The sequence below is a fragment of the Pimephales promelas genome, chromosome 20, assembly GCF_988280905.1.
Source record: "Pimephales promelas chromosome 20, fPimPro1.hap1.1, whole genome shotgun sequence".
In the NCBI taxonomy this organism is placed as follows: Eukaryota; Metazoa; Chordata; class Actinopteri; order Cypriniformes; family Leuciscidae; genus Pimephales; species Pimephales promelas.
Genome location: NC_142788.1, coordinates 9655692 through 9676307, shown reverse-complemented (window position 1 = coordinate 9676307; position 20616 = coordinate 9655692). Strand labels below are relative to the sequence as shown.

At 38.4% G+C, this 20616-nt stretch overlaps 1 protein-coding gene across 7 annotated transcripts in view; it reads right to left on the bottom strand.

Moving 5' to 3' along the window:
• The window catches only part of tead3a (TEA domain family member 3 a), a 69434-nt gene that overhangs the window by 34350 nt on the left and 14468 nt on the right, over positions 1-20616 (bottom strand). For 6 of the 7 annotated variants that reach the window (XM_089124340.1, XM_039689920.2, XM_089124341.1 and 3 more), the window contains exon 2: positions 15925-16175. In XM_089124340.1, coding sequence (XP_088980466.1) covers positions 15925-16063 — 139 coding nt within the window. In that variant the 5' untranslated portion in view covers positions 16064-16175. Of the gene's footprint in view, positions 1-15924; positions 16176-20616 lie in introns of those variants that run through there. The other variant, XM_089124342.1, reaches the window with a different exon arrangement.

The window sequence follows — 20616 nt, the reverse complement described above, 5'->3', positions numbered from 1 at the left end:
GACCTGGAGGCCTGATGGAAATAGGTACTAACTATGTTCCAAAGAACTATGTGTTCAGTTCTATTTTGTCATCGACTGTCAACGATATAAACATTATCATTGTCATTTTTTATGATTCAAATAGCCTGATTTGAAGGAGCTAAAACGCCTAAGGTAGAATTAGTGGAAAAGCTCTTGTTGTTTTATACACTGGTTCTGGGAGGGGGTCCTCTCTTAGAGAGAGGCTTTTCCCCTTACCTTATTTTGGCGAAATGGGGGAATTGCGAGTACCCTGCCTTGGAAGCCTCTTTTCAGTTTAATGTTATTTGTTCTGTTGCTTTAAGTTCAGCTTTGTTTCTATTTTTGTTTAAACAGTTCATGTTCGAAGTTCATGGTTATAAGACAAGCAACCAATTTGAACTACCTCACATTTATGATGCACAGTAAAAAGCTTAAAATAATGTCATTAAATGTCAATGGGTTAGGTAACCCAGTAAAGCGGGCAAGGGTGATGAATAAGATAAGGAAAGACGATACGCACATCATCTTATTACAGGAAACACATTTAGGAGCTTTGGAACATGAAAAACTTATTAAATTTGGCTACAACATATTTTATAGCTCACATTCACAAAGTCATAGGAGGGGAGTTGCAATACTTGTTACTAAAAAAATAAAGCTTGACACTTTCAAAGAAATAAAGGATAAGGAGGGTCGATATATTCTAGTGAAGGGTAAAATCAATAATAATCTTATGACATTGGTTAACATCTACGCACCACCTGAATGCGAAACAACATTTTATAAAGATTTTTTTGATACACTCACAGCAGAAGCGGAAGGGATCTGTGTATGTGGAGGGGATTGGAATGCTGTTTTAAATTCGAAACTAGATTCCACAAGCAAAAATAGGAGTAAAAGAAATCTTACAAAATTACTTAATATTATGCTAGAGGAAACTGGCTTGGTAGATGTGTGGAGGAAGCTCAACCCAACTATGAGAGACTATACACATTACTCAGTACCTCACTTTCATTCAAGAATAGACTATTTTATAATGAGACAGGAAGATTTCTACAGGGTAACCGAATGTAAGATCGGAGTCACTGATGTTTCAGACCACAGCGCAATATATTTAACTCTTAACTTGGAGAATAACCCCAAAAATACTGTATGGCGATTAAATGTTGGCCTCCTTAACAACCAATCAGTAGTTGGATCTATCAAACAGGACATCAAAACTTTTATAGAAGAGAATGACAATGGGGAAGTGGATCCATCAATAGTTTGGGACACGCTAAAAGCTGTCTTATGAGGAAAACTAATAGCCAAAGCAACAAACATTAAGAAAACTAGGATTGAAGCATATAAAAGATTAATTAAAGATTTAAAAGATAAAGAGGAAAAATTCATTTTGAAAAAAGATCAAGACACTCAAAAAGAAATAAAAAAATTGAAACTGCAACTTGAAAATTATTTAGATGACGAAGTAGAGAAAAAATCTAGGTTTACAAAACAAGCATATTATGAACTAGGCCCAAAATCAACAAAGTTTCTCGCTAGAAAATTACGCAAACAACAGGTGGACTCAACAATTTTGAAAATTAAAGACCCTACCTCGCAAAAGCTTCAAACTGAGCCAAAAGAAATAGAAAACACTTTTTATCAGTACTACAGCAAATTATATTCACAAGAGGGCGCTTCTAACAAAGAGTTGATCAGAGCATTCCTAGACAAATTAGACCTTCCCTGTATAGGAGAAATACAAAATAAAAGAATATTAGCAGAAATTACATCAAAAGAACTGGATAAAGCAATAAATAGATTAAAGGCAAATAAAGCCCCAGGTAGTGATGGTTTCCCCGGCGAGTGGTACAGGACATTTAAGGTAGAATTGAAGCCGCTTCTTCTTAGAGCTTTAAACTACATTCACAAAGAAGGCAAGACCCCTCCCTCATGGAAGGAAGCAATTATTACCCTGATCCCCAAAGAAAATAAAGATAGAGATAATTGTGCCAATTATAGGCCAATATCAATTTTAAATGTGGACTATAAGCTATATACATCCATTATTTCTAAACGATTTGAAACCTTTATTTCTGATTTAATTGATGAAGACCAGACTGGCTTTATAATTGGTAGGCAAACTCAAGATAATATCAGAAGGAGTCTGCAAGTGATTCACAATATTTCCAGCAATAAGCTTAAAGCGGCCTTGATCAGCCTCGACGCAGAAAAGGCCTTCGATCGAGTAAATTGGGATTTCTTATATTTAACGTTGGAGAAATTTGGCCTTACTAATGATTCTATTCAATGTATTAGAGCAATTTATGATAAGCCAACCGCAAGAATTAAAGTGAATGGATCTCTGACAGACCGGTTTGAACTCAGTAGAGGTTGTAGACAGGGCTGCGGATTGAGTCCCTCCCTTTTTGCTTTATACATTGAACCACTAGCTCAAGCAATTAGGGAGAAAGATGATTTAAAGGGGATTATGATCAACGAAAGAGAACAAAAGATCGGATTATTTGCGGATGATATATTGTTATTTCTAGAAGATATTAACATATCACTTCCCATACTGATGGATCTTTTGGGAAAGTATAATGAATATGCTGGATACAAGTTGAACATTTCCAAAACCCAAATGCTACTGTTTAACCATTCACCCTCAAATGAAACTGCACGCATATATGATATAAATTGGAGCTCTAACAAAATTAAATACCTTGGAGTGATTCTATCTAATGATTCTTCACTATTATATAACTTTAATTATAATCCTATAAACGAAAGTATTAGAATAGACATTCAGAGATGGTCTACTTACCCACTTGATTTAAGTGATAGAATAAAAGTGGTAAAAATGAACATCCTCCCTAGGCTACTCTACTTATTTCAATCCCTCCCGGTAAATATACCGTCAAAACAATTCAACGAGTGGGATAAGCTGTTATCGAAGTTCATATGGGAGGGGAAGAGGCCTAGAGTTAGGTACTCAACATTACAGCTGCAAAAGGATAAGGGGGGCATGGCCCTTCCTAATTTAAAATTATATTTCTATGCAGCTCAATTGCGTTACCTGTGTTGCTGGTGTGACCCTAGTTACTGTGCCAAATGGAAAGAGATTGAGACGTGCATCCCTGGGTACAATGTTCAGACACTCATGGGAGAGGACCATATCCCAACCGATATAACTGAATTACTTGACCCAATTGCACAATTCACAATGGAAATTTGGTATAGTGTAGCAAGACAATTAAAACTGAAGAAAGAAAGAAAAATATTAAGATGGGTAGCGCATGACAAAGACTTCAAACCAGGAATGGGTGACTCAAATTTCAAATTTTGGATCAATAGAGGGGTCACAGCTTTTTGTAATTTAATTAATAATGGAGAAATAAGAAATTTTCAATATCTGAAAGACAAATTTAGTTTAGATAATCGAGACTTCTTCCGATACTTACAACTAAGAGAATACTAAAGAAATTAAGGACAGAAATGAACCTAATGCTGTTTTAGAGATTATGTGTGGAGCATACCAACAGAAAACACACAAAATTACCTCAAAGCTGTACACTAGCTTAATGTCCTGTCAGAAAAACACAACCCTGTATGTCAAAGAAAAGTGGGAAAGAGAAGCAGCTGTCAAGATCTCAAATGAGGAATGGTACAAAATCTGTGAGTTGTCACAGACATCCACAAATTCACAAAAATGGAGAGAATTCAATTGGAAAAATTTCATACGATTCTTTATCACGCCATCTATTAAAAGTAAACAATTGGCTACTCAGCAAGTGTGTTGGAGGCAATGTGGTTCTGTGGATGCTAATCACACACATGTTTTCTGGGACTGTCTTGAAATAAAACCTTTCTGGACTTCTGTCCATCTCACTCTTTGCAAAGTACTGAAGTATTCTGTACCATTAACTTTTATAACAATGTATCTGGGCCTTTTGACCAATGTAAAGAAAGATGATCGATATTTGGTTAAGATATTACTGTCGGCAGGGAGGAAAGCGATAACAAGAAGCTGGCTCAAACCTGAGCCACCTAGCCATACTCAGTGGATGGACATTGTGCAGGATATATTTACCATGGAAAGACTGACTTTTATCCTTAGACTGAAAGAAGCAGAATTTAAAGAAAAATGGCACAAATGGATAGCATATAAAATAGCATTAGAAACTGTGTAATCTGAAGGTTTTATTTTTATTTGTCTTTTTTTCTATCATAACATCTGGTTGCTGTCTTTTGTTTTATTGTTCATTTTTATTTATTTATTTTTATTTTTTTTGCCTTTTGTAACCATACTCGAAACTGTGATAACCATGCTTTGTGTTGACTTTAAAAAAATAAAAATAAGAGTGAAAAAAAAAACAACAAAAAAACAGGTGCCATGCCATCCAAATTATACTCACAGAACTGTCGCCAGTCTACTGACATCTTAAAGGGTTAGTTCACCCAAAAATGAAAATTAAGTCATTAATTACTCACCCCCATGCTGTACCAACCCCGTAAGACCTTCGTTCGTCTTCGGAACACAAATGAAGATATTTTTGATTAAATTTGAGAGCTGTATAACTACCACATTGGCTCCTAAGGGACTGCCTCTTGACGGCCCAGAAAGTCAATGAAGAAAATGTTTAAATATCCCAAGTGACTACCGTGGCTCAACTATACGTTTATCAAGTGACGCGAATTTTTGTGCGAAAAAACAAACAAAAATAACAAGTTTTTTTTTTGACTATTTCTTTTCTTCATTGTAGGCCAGAAAAAAGATTTCCTTAGATTTCCACGACGCATGCGCGAGAATTGCGATCTGAAGTAGTGTAAGCAGATAGCAATTCTCGCGCATGCGTCGTGGAAATCTAAGGAAGTCTCGTTTCTGGCCTACAAGGAAGAAATGAAATAGTCGAAAAAATTTGTTATTTTTGTTTGTTTTTTCGCACAAAAAGTATTCGCGTCGCTTGATAAACGTATAGTTGAGCCACGGTAGTCACTTGGGATATTTAAACATTTTCTTCATTGACTTTCTGGGCCGTCAAGAGCCAGTCCCTTAGGAGCCAATGTGGTAGTTATACAGCTCTCAAATTTAATCAAAAATATCTTCATTTGTGTTCCGAAGACGAACGAAGGTCTTACGGGGTTGGTACAGCATGGGGGTGAGTAATTAATGACTTAATTTTCATTTTTGGGTGAACTAACCCTTTAAGGCACCTTCCGTTATGGATGCAGCATTTGCAAATACATTTTTTTTAAACGGATACATTTTCAGTTATCAATGCCATTGTAAAACAACCCTAGACATGATTTATTTATTCCGCAACTGAACGTGTCTGATAATAGGAGGGACTGAGATCAAGTAAGCAGTGTTCAGATGCTCGTATAATCTTAACATGGCAGCCAGCATGAGAGGCGAGTCGCCCCATGTAACCTTAAAGTAACACCAGGGAACTTTTAAACCTGAATAATAAATTTCCAAGTCTCTTGTGATGGTACATCGACTTATAATAGGTTGAATGACACGTCTGTAGCGTTTTTAATCATACTTCTAAACTTCGGGTTTCGGGTAGTAACCTGGCGAACAAAGAGAACAACAAAATTCATATGCTTTACGGCATATACGTCACTTCCACCACCACTTCCTTAAAATCGGACGTGCAGCACAGAAAAACAAGAAAGCAAAGGTTTTATCAGAGCATAGCAAAAAGAGAAAAAGAGATTGTGTTAAAGGCAGAACGAGGATCAACTTTGAACCAGCGTTTTCTGGCTGAAAGAGGAGGAGGGGGGCGGCCGATGCGTACTTGCTGCGTGCTTTTGGACTAGTAAGTATGTTATATTGCTTGCATATTATCTCTTTGTTTTTTTCTTTGCCTTACAATGTTACGAAAGCTATCTTATCCTCTGTTTATTTTCAAAATAAAGTTAACTGGTGTTTTAACTTCTAAACGGCGTGTACAAGTTTGGTAAGGGCTACATTCTTGCAAGAAAATATATAAGATGTACAAAATCATATTTTAGAATACCTAACATGTCTGTGATATTCATTTATTTTTCTTGCCTCAAGCTATAACGCAAATCGATTTGTAAAATTTGCAGATTCATTTATGGAAGCTTGATATTATTATATTGATGATATGTGGTTATTATCTACCACTCAAACATTGCATTGAAGCATCATACTGTATAGATTCAGTAAAATGGTAACAATAGCCTAGGCTGCTATAGTGACGCTGGCTTGTAAACGTGAGCATCGCGATCATCGCATATAATTATTACTTACAATTATTACAATCAGTAAGTGTTCTTTAACATAACGTTACTGCATATGAATTCTGTGTGGCTCTTATATGCAAACTGGCAGACATTTTCGATACATAGTTGAGTTAGAGGCTCCACATCACATCTGACCTGGGTCCTGCTGCATTTGCGCGCTGCGAATGTTATTAGTCTCAAGTCATCCACAGTTGCACACAAGAAAGTCAGCAGTCATTGGACGTTTCAATCAAACAACAATTTAAAGAAATATTAACATACAGTAATAATCGTGACATATTTTGAATGGGACTCGAGTGGACTCGGGAATAAGTCCGAGTCCTAATATGTTCGAGTACGAGTCAATTCCGAGTCAAAATGCACACGAGTTCATGACAAGACCGAGACCATTAAAATATGGTCTCGAGACCCAGTCCGAGACCAAGTCCGAGTCTCGAGTGAAAAAAACAACAACAAAAAAACACTTTATTTACAAAATATTCATATATAACTTGTATTCACAAGAGCACCAAGACACATGCTTGTTGTATGGACGCGAGACTAGGCACTGTTACGATTTTGTAAATTATGTGATAAATTATGTTTGTTTTTTTTGAAGTTCAACTACTGGAGTCACATGGATTCCTTTCATGAAGTCTTTACTATCTTTCTTGGGCTTGAAAGTTGGAGTTGCAAAGGCTGTCAATGGAGGGACCTAAAACTCTCAAATTTCATTAAAAATATCTTCATTTGTGTTCTGAAGATGAATGAATGTCTTTTCCCGGCTTACAGACTGTGCGATTTCGGCAATCCTAAATCACACTGTACGCACTGATCTAATCAACTTGGTTACGTCATCTATGTAGACTGTACGATGATGACACCTATTGAATCGCAGGCTACGACAGCCCCAAATCGTACCGGGTATTACGGATTTGGAACAACATGAGGTTAAGTAATTAATGACATATTTACACTCTTTCTAGAACTGTATACTGTGGAAGAGGCTAAAACTTGGATTACCTAATACAGATACAGCTTATTTTTTCTTAAGATTCAGGGAAAGACATGCAATCATAAGCTCACTCAGTACCAGAAGAAAATATTAAAGTTAAGAAAATAGTCATTAGAAATATGATGTAGATTAGCAATATGACGCAGATAGGAATTTACATGCGCACGTAGATAGATATTTCTGGAGGATCCTGTCTGAACCATTGGAAATCCTGTAGAACATGTTTCAACTTGTTATGAAACATATACACGGACACACACCTAAATTTTCACAACATGCAAGTTGGAGCAGGAGGCAACTGGACAGTTGGTCCATCACCACCGAGAGAGATTAAAAGGTCGAAAACATTTTCAAAAGATCTCAAAATATCACTTGAGGCTAGCAATTATCTAAAGTGGAGAACACCTGAATAACACAGTTCCTGCAGCATAAAGTCTCTCTTACGTAAATGAAACCATTCAAACCCTTTAAAAGACAGAATGACAGTGTCCACACCCTTATTTTTGACAAACCCTGAGGAGCAAACCTCCTATTGACACTTCAGTTCTCAAACTTGGCTCCTCCCCAGGTCGCTGTAGTCTGTCCCATTACATTCATTGTTTTCCTCAGTACTTTCCTTCATTTAACTCTCTGCCTCTTTTTATCATACAATCATACAAAGTCACAATTTTGGACACTTAGGTCAAATTTAACTCTTTCCCAATGCAACCATTTTTGATCATGTTCACAAATATTTCATGACCCCAGAATATTTGTTTTTGTATGACATTTACATTTATTAATTTAGCTGACGCTTTTATCCAAAGCAACTTACAACTGCTATATATGTCAGAGGTCGCACGCCTCTTGCTCAGGGACACATTGGTGTCTCACAGTGGATTTGAACCCAGGTCTCTCACACCAAAGGCACGTGTCTTATCCACTACGCCATCACCACCCCAAAATCACATTTTGGTCAAAGACTTCATCCAGATCAGGTTCCAGAAAAATGATCAAAACACATGTTGCATTGTGGTCTATTAATCTGCCTGCACTTAGCATAATGTAGACTCGCTCCCTCTGTCAAAATTGAGGGGTCGATAGTCTGTCCAAATAAATTTCCCATGTCCACTTGGCAAAGTTGAACGCACTTCAAATTGGCACCGGGGATTCCACCAAGATCAGTGGAGTTAAATTTTCCAATTGTTATTATTTCAATGTGTGATGGTTAATTATGAACAATGGTTAAAATTGGGGGGCGGGGCTTGATTGGGGCTCCTCCCCTAACCGCATGTGATGTCACTCCAAGCTTTTGATAAAACTTAAGAACCCTGGTTTTATTAGTATATCGTGTAAGTTTCAGAACTGAAAACGTCCTTGTTAGTCCAATAAAAGCTTTTATTGACACCAGCCCCGACAAACGACTGGTTTTTCAAAGTGGGGAACTATGACGTCAAAGAAGATAAAACACCACCCCCGCAGAAGATCAACTCCTACTTCAACACGGCCGGTTTAGCCCCGCCCACCGATTGGCGAATTACACGGATAGCTAAATAACATAGATGTCTACCTCGTGATGACAAACCAGATCGAGCTACCGTGGAATAAAAAAATATTGTGCAGTGCAGACAGTCGCTGCATAAGCTTCTTCTGGATTCATTTTTAATGACGTTCCAGCTGATGAGGTAAAACCGTCTGTTCACTTCATTTCACTGAGGATTGTTTTTGGCTCGAACATGTATGGGCGAATCACTCCGGTTGCCATTTTACAACATTGGACGTTTTCAAAACAGTTTTCCCACAAGTGCATCGACGGGTGAGTTGAAACTCATTATAATATGCAAAACTGTTATCCACTCACAGCAGTGGGCGTTTACTTCCAGGTCTTCAGTGTGAGACGCCCATTACAAATCGAGGGTTTCTGAGCTGGGCTGAAAACTACGGTACAAAATAGCCTATTACTTATTCATTTTGATGTTTTTGAATGCAAAAAACAAGCGAACATCATAATTACACCTCAGACAAAAATATAATAAAATTTAAAAAGCCAGCTCATGACCCCTTTAAAATGTATAAAGTAAAGCGTAAGAAAGGGATAAGTAAAAGTCACAATCCAGATTCAAACCAGCATCATGCACTTGAGCACTCTTACAAATTAGCTCATTTATCTTAGCCGCAGTTCTCAGTGAAATCTCCTCAGAAGATCCATCACATCTGGGAAGCTTGTGCAACTGAGATGATGTCATGCGCCCGTTCTCTGAGATGGTCCTAATTCAAAACTTCATGTGGAAACACAACCGTTACCATCAACAAGTTCAATAAAAAGCTACCAACATAAAAGGACGCATAATCACGAACAGAGCCACAAATTAGCCTAATTCAAAAAAGACCTTGAGATCATTTGCTAAGCGTTAGCATTGATATTTTATTACTCAAACCCAACAGCTTTGACACACTGGTAAAAAAACTAAAATGATTGCAGGTTGAGACTTTTAAAAAAGAAACCTGGCAAGACATCACAGGTGCAGGATGACAAATCAAGCTCATTATAGCAGCCAGGTCCTGGTTGGGAAGATCAGATTGTTTAGCAGTCTTCCCACGCTGCAATGAAAGTGAGCTTTTTTAGAAGAGCTGCTTTTTGCGAGAAGACAGCAGGAGATTTGCAATGAGTAATGAAGCTCTGAGGAACATTAATAGCCACTAAATGCTAGGGATCGGAACAAAATAAAACTCGATCCTTCAGTTCCCACGTCATACAGTGTCAGACAAAATATTTCCAATCCAAAATAAAGTGAGCCGCTTACACAGATAGCATTTTAATGATGAGATGAAATGAAAATATAAATTCTATTAAAAGCTTCGAGCCTGTCTTCTAGTGTAGTCATAAACGATGGCGGTTTTCATTTTTAACACGTTCAAAACAGAATTTAAAACACATTTTAAATGAATAGAAAAATAGACCTAAAATATTGATGATGACTCATGTTGCGGTTTTGTCCAATCGAATGCTCTCTCCCAGATAGCAAATGACGTCTGGCCCACTTGTGGCCCACATCTGCCTCATTCTTCTGGCTCACATACCGCTTGCAATGACGGCGATGACCCAAGCTGAGTGTGGCTGGCAATAGCATACATATCAGAGCCTCTTCTGGGCCAACTATGGCACATACGGCTCAATTCTGGCAGCGGCAAAGATTACACGGGCAACATCCGGGCCACACACATCAAGCAACAACTAACACTAAAACGGCTTAGTGTGTGAATGCCAAATACAGCCCATATAGTCATGGCGGTACCAGAACAGAGTCAAATTTGCAGTAGTTGACCCAAATGAGGCCCGGATATGTATGCTATATGGGCTAAAATGAGAATTAGCCAATCTTCGCTGCTGAACTACATAAAACAAGGTTTATTTCATCTCTACTTCTAAAATCCATATTAAAGGTTTTTTTTGAAACACTTAATGTTACAAGAACAGCCTTTTTCCACCTTAGAAACATTGCTAAGCTGCGTAACATGCTATCTATTTCTGATGCTGAAAAATTAGTTCACGCATTCATGACCTCGAGACTAGATTACTGTAATGCTTTATTAGCTGGTTGTCCTGCATCCTCAATAAACAAGCTACAGTTAGTACAAAATGCAGCAGCTAGAGTTCTTACTAGGTCAAGAAAATATGATCATATAACACCGATTTTATCATCTCTACACTGGTTACCTATTAAGTTCCGCATCAACTACAAAATACTACTACTGACCTATAAAGCCCTAAATGGTTTAGCTCCTATGTACTTAACGGACCTTCTTTCACCCTACAATCCACCGCGTTCCTTAAGATCACTAAATTCAAGGCTTCTGGTCATTCCTAGGATATCGAAGTCCAGTAAAGGAGGGAGGGCGTTCTCGCATTTAGCTCCAAAACTCTGGAATGGCCTTCCCGATACGGTCCGAGCCTCTGACTCGCGGACACAGTTTAAAACTAGATTAAAGACGCTTCTCTTTAGTCAAGCATTCACATAATGCTTACCTTCTAGTCCTCTGTTATGCCATACGGAACCGTTTGCCACTGAAACTGCTTAACGCACCAGTGGGGCTCGACAGCCTTTTAGACAAACGGGTCGGCGCGTATGGTTGGGTTGCGGAGAGTTCAGGTTACGGAGAGTTTGTGAGGTATAACGGAAATCATTATGAACATCAGCTATGCTAATTATTTCCCATCTGCCTTTCTGCTGTTATCTCGGGACGCTTGTCCCGAGAAAAATGGCGTTCGTCAGGTCCAGTTTTGTGTCCAGCCTCTCACGGGGATTTCGGATGCCCCAACGCCTGTGATGAGACGACTCAACGCCTGTGAAGAGACGACTCAACGCCTGCAATATGTTATGGCGCCGTTTGATTCATAAACAATATTTATATTTAATATTTATATTTAAACAATATGAATGTAAGCCAGAGGAGAACTGGCCCCCGACTGAGCCTGGGTTCTCCCAAGGTTTTTTCTCCATCCAATCTGATGGAGTTTGGTTCCTTGCCACTGTCGCCTTGCTTTTGGCTTGCTTTGAGCTTGCTCAGTTGGGGTTATTTAGTGTTTAGCAATGTTGTTGATCTGTGTTGTGCTACTTTCATGTTATCAGTGTGAAGCTGCTTTGATACAATCTGTATTGTGAAAAGTGCTATATAAATAAATGTGACTTGACTTGACTTTATGAGCCCTCATTGTCTTTAAATCAAAATACCTTCCCCTCCCTCTTGCAGGAACATCTCTTCTCTAATGATGTGAGGGGGCGGAGCAACCTGTCTCTCACATGAGATCAACCAATAGCAAACCACAACCAATCAACCAATTCCACATGGACAAAATTAAGTCCAGCCCTACATTTTTCATGTGCAAAAGGGAAGGCTGTCGTATTTTCCATTTCATGCTGACTTTTAAGCATGTGAATGCTTAGATCCAACTATATTCTCAATCGGATTTAAAACTAAACAGTAGCCGCGTTTTCATTACCCTTCAAATTGTGTAAATTGAAATTGCGAAATGAAAATACGCTCGATGGAAACACGTCAATTTCGCAAAACCTCCCGTTTATCGCAAAAAAGTTTTAACTGTCCCATGAGGAGGTTTTACAGGCAATTCGAAAAAGGAATATTTCGCAAAACTGCAATGGAAACGGGTTTTGCTCATTTACAATCACCTGACTTAGAAGACGCGGTGTGTTTTGGGTCCGTGTCCGCAAATAATAATAATAATGATCATTATTATTATAACATTTATTAGGCTACATATGTAGAATACGCTTTTATCCATAAAAGGCACAAAGCAACTCGTCACATTTCATTCAGGTTAGACAATAATAATAATAGCGCTAAGATTATAACATATATATAAATTTATTACATATTAACATAATTTATTAACATATTATTAATTTGTGAATATTTTAAATGTTTAATAAAGGGGCAAAATGTCAAACAAATATCTGAAAATTTGTCTATATATATATATATATATATATATATATACTGTATATTAGTGCTGTCAAACGATTAAAATATTTAATCGCGATTAATCGCATTAATGTCATAGTTAGCTCACGATTAATCGCACATTTTTATCTATTCTAAATGTCTCTTGATTTATTTTTGTTACATTATTTTTTTCTCATTTTAATGCTCTTATCAATATGGAAAAGTGGAAAAATTATTATTGAAAATAACATTGGAATAGTGTTCAATTTCACACTAACATATATAAATAATCTCTCACACAATGTAACACTGTCTATCAATAAAAGGGTGAAAGAAATACTATCGAGGCCCTAATATTGGCGAGGGGCCAGAGAATTCGCATCATCTGTGTGTGTGTGTGTGTTTGCTTGGCCAGCATCAAGTGGTGTTTCAGACTGGACGAGCTGCGATGGTGATAGCTCAGTTCACAACGACAAAACACAGATCACTTGGTCTTGTCAATCGGACAATATAGCAACTTTTTAAAAGTAAACTTTCCATTCAGAATTTTAGGGCATCCATTTCGGCATCTCGCGCTCATAATCCACTCAAAAGTAACGTTACTATTTGGCCGGCTCGCAAGCCGAAACGAGTGTGTGAGGCACAAAACAGGAGGTTTTGTTGCTTCTTCGACCAAAGGGCAAGCGGATCTAGACCGTAAACAAAACAACAGGCACGCCGCAAACACATGTTTGGGCTTGCGAGCCGGCTTTGAGTGGATGACGAGCGCGAGACGCCGAAATGGATGCCCTAAAATCAAAAAGCATGTGAAAAACTACAAAGTTTGCTAGGACAAAAACACGATAAAAAAATTAACGTCGTTAAAATGGATTTGCGTTAACGCCGTTAATAACACGTTAAACTGACATATATATATGAAGAGTTCAGATGCAAAAGCCTCTAAATGCCATTTGAAATTTTCTTCTTTAATGATGTAACAAATAACAATTAAATAACAATTAATAGGTAATTATCAACGCAAATTAAGTGAAATTACTGAACTTAAATATACAAGCTTGATAAAAATGATCATTCTAGAAGAAAATTTCAAATGGCACTTAGAGGCTTTTGCATCTGAACTCTTCATATATATATATATATATATATATATATATATTTTTTTTTATTTTTATTTTTATTTTTTTTTTGCGCAGCATTTGGTGTAGGCCTACATGTCAAACTAAAATGTTGGTATTCAACTTTGCGTTTTAAAAATACAAAAACCGTTCATTTTTCGTTTTGCAATTACGGGTTAAATAAGGGAAAACGAATGCAAGTAGCCTACACTGACCGTTTGGACATAATACGAGCCAGAGTTCTTTATTCAATTCATAAAAGAAACAATTACATGAATACTGGACTCTAAACCTCAAAGAAATGCCACAAGCAAGACCTCGGAGCAGAAATTAGGGAGAAACACCCAGGAACTCCGTATCTTTCCCTACCATTAATGCTTGGATGACACACCTCGTCTCCTTCCATTAATAACAATAACAATAATATCTAGTGCGGTGGCAGTGATATAAACCTACCAACGTCCGTTGCCATGACTTTTGGAATGACTTATCGCGAGAGGAAACACATAACATCGGTAAATGGAAACGCGAACATAAAAGTTTTGGAACGCGCCTAGTGTTTAGACATCTAGTCTACAGCAAACTCTGCGCGCACAAAAACCAAATCCACAAAGTCACTAGGCCAGTTCTCTTCTGCCTGCATCAGATAGCCAGGCTATTTTGGTGCTGTCTAGTCAAAGTATACATTGTGGCCAATGAACTTGTGTGCACTGGGGGTGGTGGAGAGAGGGGGCATATCAGGAGACGCGGTTCGCTTTTGGAGATTGACATCAGGCTCCTGGCAGGAGTAACGTAACTGGTCCGAGAAAGGGTTGTTTGTAAAGAGAGTGGAAGGGGATGATCTTGTCGTACGGAGAGAAGGGAGAGGGCCCAAGGGCCTCCGCGGGGTAACGTAAGCGGACACACAGAGCGAACGGATCCTGACAGCCCATGCTACCACAAAAGGACAAAATGCATGGCTGTTGAAACAAACCTTCCTCATCTGTTGCGAGGGGGATTAGAGCTCGTGTGACAGACGTGGGTGGAGCGTTACAGCCGAGGACAAGGCCACGGAGTTGTGGAATGTGTGTCCCCTTCAAGCCAAGGGGAAAAAAGAAAAGAATGTGGGCCGGTCTCCATAAGCCTTTTCTACAGAGAGGGTCAAAGGTCAAAACAGCCAAAAGCCAACTGAGCTCATTTGTGCCAACAATCATATATTAAATCCTGATGCGTTCCACAAGCATTTAACAAAAGGATTAGGGGTAAGCTTAGTTTATCGATGTTACATAGTCTAATCCTGGCCCAGTTCTTACTAATTACGGAGTATTCGTGCTAATGATTTGTAATATCACGAACGTGGCAAGTATTATCTCAAGGTGTGGTAATTGCTCGACACATTTTCGCAGCCAAACGTGAATATCGCATGAGCGCAAAATATTTTCCCACACCAATTTTGGTTGCGTCGGGCAACAAAATACTGAATGGTTTGCAAGTGACTTCATACTTCTGTAAATCACAGACTCATTTACAATTATATAATTTTCATACATTTTTTCTAATTAAAAAATGTATATGTAACTGATAATGTTTGGTTTCTCAAACTATAGTTGGCCTGTAAACAGTTACAAACTGACCTGCTTTTAGAAAAGCTGTGCTTGGTAGAAGCCAAACACACCTCTGTAGATATGCAGTCATTTACACTCTTTAAATGATCAAGTATTTTTAAAAGTTGATGAAACTGAAAGGGATCAAGTCTGTTTATGCTCATATCTGAATCATACAGCCAGTAATGAAACAAAAAATGTCACACTTGAGTCAGGAGGCTGACTCATGCTTTACTGAGAATGCTGACTTAAATGGGAGACACAGCATTCCTGTCAGAGGATCCCGTGTGGGAACGGGAAAATCTGGGGGTGGGGAGTGTCATAAGTTCACCCTCTGAATCACTTCAACAAAACTTCTACAACATGACTTGGACGTGTTTGTTCGTACCTTGTTCCACTACATTTTTTCCCAACAACAGCACTGCTGCAATAATTAGCTGATCCCATTCTAATGCTTTGCCAGCAAAGTGTCCTGAGCACAAAGTAAGCAAGCGACTCTCGCTGGGGGGATATTTAGCTCTCCAAGACTCACCATACATTTTTCCTTCGTCTGAAAGTATGATCTTTCTGCGGCCACAGGGTGGATAAATGGCCAGAGCCTCCTGAAAACTTTGTTCGATGTCAGGGCTCCAGACGCCCTCCGCATCCCCTTCCATCCCGGCCTTGTCCATCCCATCCACTCCATCCTCCTGCCCCTCCTCCGGGCTCTCGTTGGCGCTCCACTCGTTGGCTGCAATGGTGGCGGCTCCACCTGGGCCCCTACGTGAGCCCTCACACCCAGGACTAGGAGAGAGAGAGAGAGAGAGAGAGAGGTGCTATTAAAACAGGAAGTCACATTCAAAGGAATAGTTCACCCATAATGTTTATTTGAAATTTCTCTGTTCTCTTTCTTGTTGCACTTGAAAGGCTGAATATACACGCAATTAGGTCAAAATGCCCACCGTGTGGAGTATTCATGTAAACACAGCAGGTTATGTCTCAAGTGAAGGCCAATTTATACTTCTGCGTTGGGTGCGCGCAGTAGGTACGCCGTAGCATACGCACAGATGCGTCCCATACCGCGTACCCTTCGCCGTCGCCTGACGTGCACCTCTTCAAAAATGTAATTAAAGGCCAATTTATACTTCTGTACGCCGTAATGTGCGGCGTTGGCTACGCACGTAGGCGATGCCGTTATGAGCATTTATACTTCTGCGTTCAGGTCTTGGTTGCTCTGCAGTACTGCTCCAAAACGCTAGTTGGCGGCGGAGGGTTTTAATGCTCCACTGTGTTTAGATTCCTCACGGCTAGGTTACTACAAGCAATAGCGACTGAAAGAGAGCGGATCATGTTGGAGTTGGAGCTTATTGAGGTGGAAAAACAGTTCACTTTAGTGAAATTACTAAAACTGAAAGGCAGAAATTAGAGAAGACGTCGGAGGAGATGAAACGTGTGGAAATCATAGACAGTGGTGGAAATGCGTGAGAAGGTACGTGCGGAAATGCGTAGGAGGAAATGCGATGCTACCAAGCCGACCAATCACCGATCTTGCGGTCCGCGTCGTCGCGACGTGTAGTTAGATTTTTGAGGAGGTGCGCGTCAGGCGACGGCGAAGGGTACGCGATATGGGACGCGTCTGTGCGTATGCTACGCCGTACCTACTGCGCGCACCCTACGCAGAAGTATAAATTGGCCTTAAACGTTGCGACGACGCGGACCGCAAGATCGGTGATTGGTCGGCTTGGTAGCATCGCATTTCCTCCTACGCATTTCCGCACGTACCTTCTCACGCATTTCCACCACTGTCTATGATTTCCACACGTTTCATCTCCTCCGACGTCTTCTCTAATTTCTGCCTTTCAGTTTTAGTAATTTCACTAAAGTGAACTGTTTTTCCACCTTAATAAGCTCCAACTCCAACATGATCCGCTCTCTTTCAGTCGCTATTGCTTGTAGTAACCTAGCCGTGAGGAATCTAAACACAGTGGAGCATTAAAACCCTCCGTCGCCAACTAGCGTTTCGGAGCAGTACTGCAGAGCAACCAAGACCTGAACGCAGAAGTATAAATGCTCACAACGGCGTCGCCTACGTGCGTAGCCAACGCCGTACACTACGGCGTACCCTTGATGCAGAAGTATAAATTGGCCTTGAGAGTAAACAGTTTGTGTGTAAACCGGATGTGTATCAGTATAATGGATCCGTGTAAGTGACAGCAGCCTAATAAACCTTATGCTCTGCGTCATTAATGTGAATCAAACAAAAGAGAAAGTAACTTACTGCTCTTGACTGAACAACTTTTTTTTAGCTTTAATAAAAATAATTGGAGACTACGCAATATTTTATTTTTACATTTGATTATTACATTTATGTACTACTTCTGACTACATGTTAAATAAACCTGCCTGAAAACTAAATTATTTTAATTCATATTTTTATATTTGTCCTATTGTTTGTAATTTGGTTTTTTGTTTCTTACTTTTAATAACAGAATTTAGATAAAATAACACACACAAAAAAAACTATATTGTTATGGTTATCGTGAAATGAGAATTTGGTCATTGCGCATGAAATTGTAAATCGAAAAGTCACTATGTTCTAAATGTTATTCCTCTCAGTGTGAATGATGCATTAATTTAATTTAAAGTCTTTGAACTAATTTTAAGCAAAGTGTCACAACTCTTTTCTGCTGAATTTTCTAATCATTTAGTCCACTTAAATCTTGACCCTTTTTTAAAACAAGCTGCTATCTCCCGTTTCATTCGCCTGTACATCACAGTACGAAAAGATCCGTCACTGCTTGCGTTTCATTGCAAATTAATCTCCAAAAATTAAAAAAAATAACATAAAACACATTCGCAAAGTCATGTGAACAGACTGAAATACATGTTTTTATTCACTTAGAATCTGTTAATCAATAGCTCATTGAGTTCTCTAGAAACAAGTCAGTCGAATAACCAGTTTGTCTGAGTCACAAATCCGACTGAACAGTTTGTGGAATGTATGAATGAACTAATGAATCATTCATCTTATTGACTCAGTGAACCGGTCACAATTGTCCTTGAATTAACAGATCACTGGAGGGGAAGGTTTTCAGAGAATAAATACCTAAATTATGATCTGCTTCTCACCCAAAACTATTGTGTGGCAGCAAAAGATTTAAAAAAATATATAGCACACGGGTCAAATGGATTATATATGCGGCCTTTTTGGTATTTTCTTTAACCAATGAGGAGCTTAGAAGCTGTATTATATATGAATGTTGTTGTATGGAAACGACTACATGAAGACTCCTCAAAAATATCGCATTTTCTGATCAGTGGAAGAAGGAATACAAGGTCAGCAAATACAAGTAAAAAGTATCCCAGACAACTTTAGAGGATCATCAGCCGCCCATTCCAGACTGTCTTACAACAATTGATTAATTGAGACAGCTCAAGACCAATAGGAGGGTTGACAGTTACTATCAGTCCAGATGGTGTGACCATGAATCTCCCTTTGGAGCTGGAGCTTTTCCCACCCCTACTTCAAATAAAGAATCTTTCAGGATCATGTAATCATTTGCATATGCCCTGTCAATCAGTTTATCCCATTATGCGACAGGGGAAAGAGGAGAATTGGACAGGAAAGACAAAATGGCTGTCGGAACACACTGAGCTGCCGAGCAAGGCGCCAGATTTTTCAGACTCCTGATGTCAAGTGAAGTTCAGGTGACGAGATATCAGATTTTCAAGGACGTGCTTTACAGCTTTCGTGAGCTGGAAGGTATTAATAGCACTAGTATTGAAAATCAAGAGAATCTACTGAAGGCACTGATACATTTCCTTGGTGTAAACAAGACTGGCAGAGCAACATTGACCAATATAATAGTAATCAAGTATAATGGAAGCTGTCTATTCTCAAATATTTTTAATAAAATAGGGTTGAGTGACATATCAACGTATTGTAAAAAAAAAAAAAGCCTTTTTTTTCTTGACAAAATTCAGTATAAAAGAAATGGATTTGCAAAAATGAATCAAACTCGGCCAAAGCATTAAAGTCACCGAAATAATTATATTTATATAATGTGTAATAAGAAAGTGCATGCCATCACGGTTTTCACAGATTCATGTTTTTGAAGTTTACACGAAGATGAAACGCTTTCAAAACACGTTTTCAAAAACTTTGCACTTTGACTTGACTTCCATTTCATCAGAAACGATCTTAAAAGAGGGCTTACAATGATACCAAACTAACTCTTTAAGCTAGAAAATGACTTTTTTCTAGAGCTGCTGTCCAGCCAAAACAATCTTTATTGCATTCATTTCCTATTATCACTGTAAAGCTGCTTTCAAAAAATCCGTATTGTAAAAACCAAACAAAACATGTAAAAAGCAAAAAAATCTTGTGATTACAACCCCAAAATTAACATTTCAATACACTACATAAACAAATTACAGTATAGGCTATACCGCCGATCAAACGTTTGGGGTTGGTGAAGTCTCTTATGCTCTCCAATGCTGCATATATTTGATCAAGAATACAGTACAACTACAAACTAATATTATGAAACATTATGACATTTCAAAATACTGTAACTGTTTTCTATTTGAATACATTTTAAAATGTAAATTATTCCTGGGATTAAAGCTGAATATTCAGCATCATTACTCCAGTCTTCAGGGTCACATGATCCTCTAAAAATCATGATGCTCAAGAAATCTTTATTATTATTATCAATGTTGAGAACAGTTGTGCTGCTACATACAGTATTTCTGTGGAAATTGTGAAACATTTTGTAACATAAATATATAAATGTCTTTACCGTCACTTTTAATCAATTGAATGTGTCCTTGCTGAATAAAAGTATTCATTTCTTACTTTTTTTTTATCTTATTGACTCCAAACTTCTTAACTTTAAATGTACAGTATTTATTATTTGTGGTCTATAATAACAGCCCATAACTTCTCTACAAACAAACGCCGGAATTCATCCTAAGGAAATTACCATTAGGGCCTTCGTTCTTTAGTGAAGTCACTGAGGCCATGTGCAAAATGAATCTTAAAAACTAATAAGAGCTGCCCACAAAGCATTTTTGTGGCCATGAATTTGGTGAGCGCTCCGTCCTACTCATTCAAAGATACTGCAACATTCTCAAGACAGAAAAAAACGCTTTTTTAATAGATTTACCACTGCTAAGCCATTTTTAACTGTTTTGGGTTTACTCTCACGTCAGCATTCATTCAAAGATGTGCCAACTCTGAAAT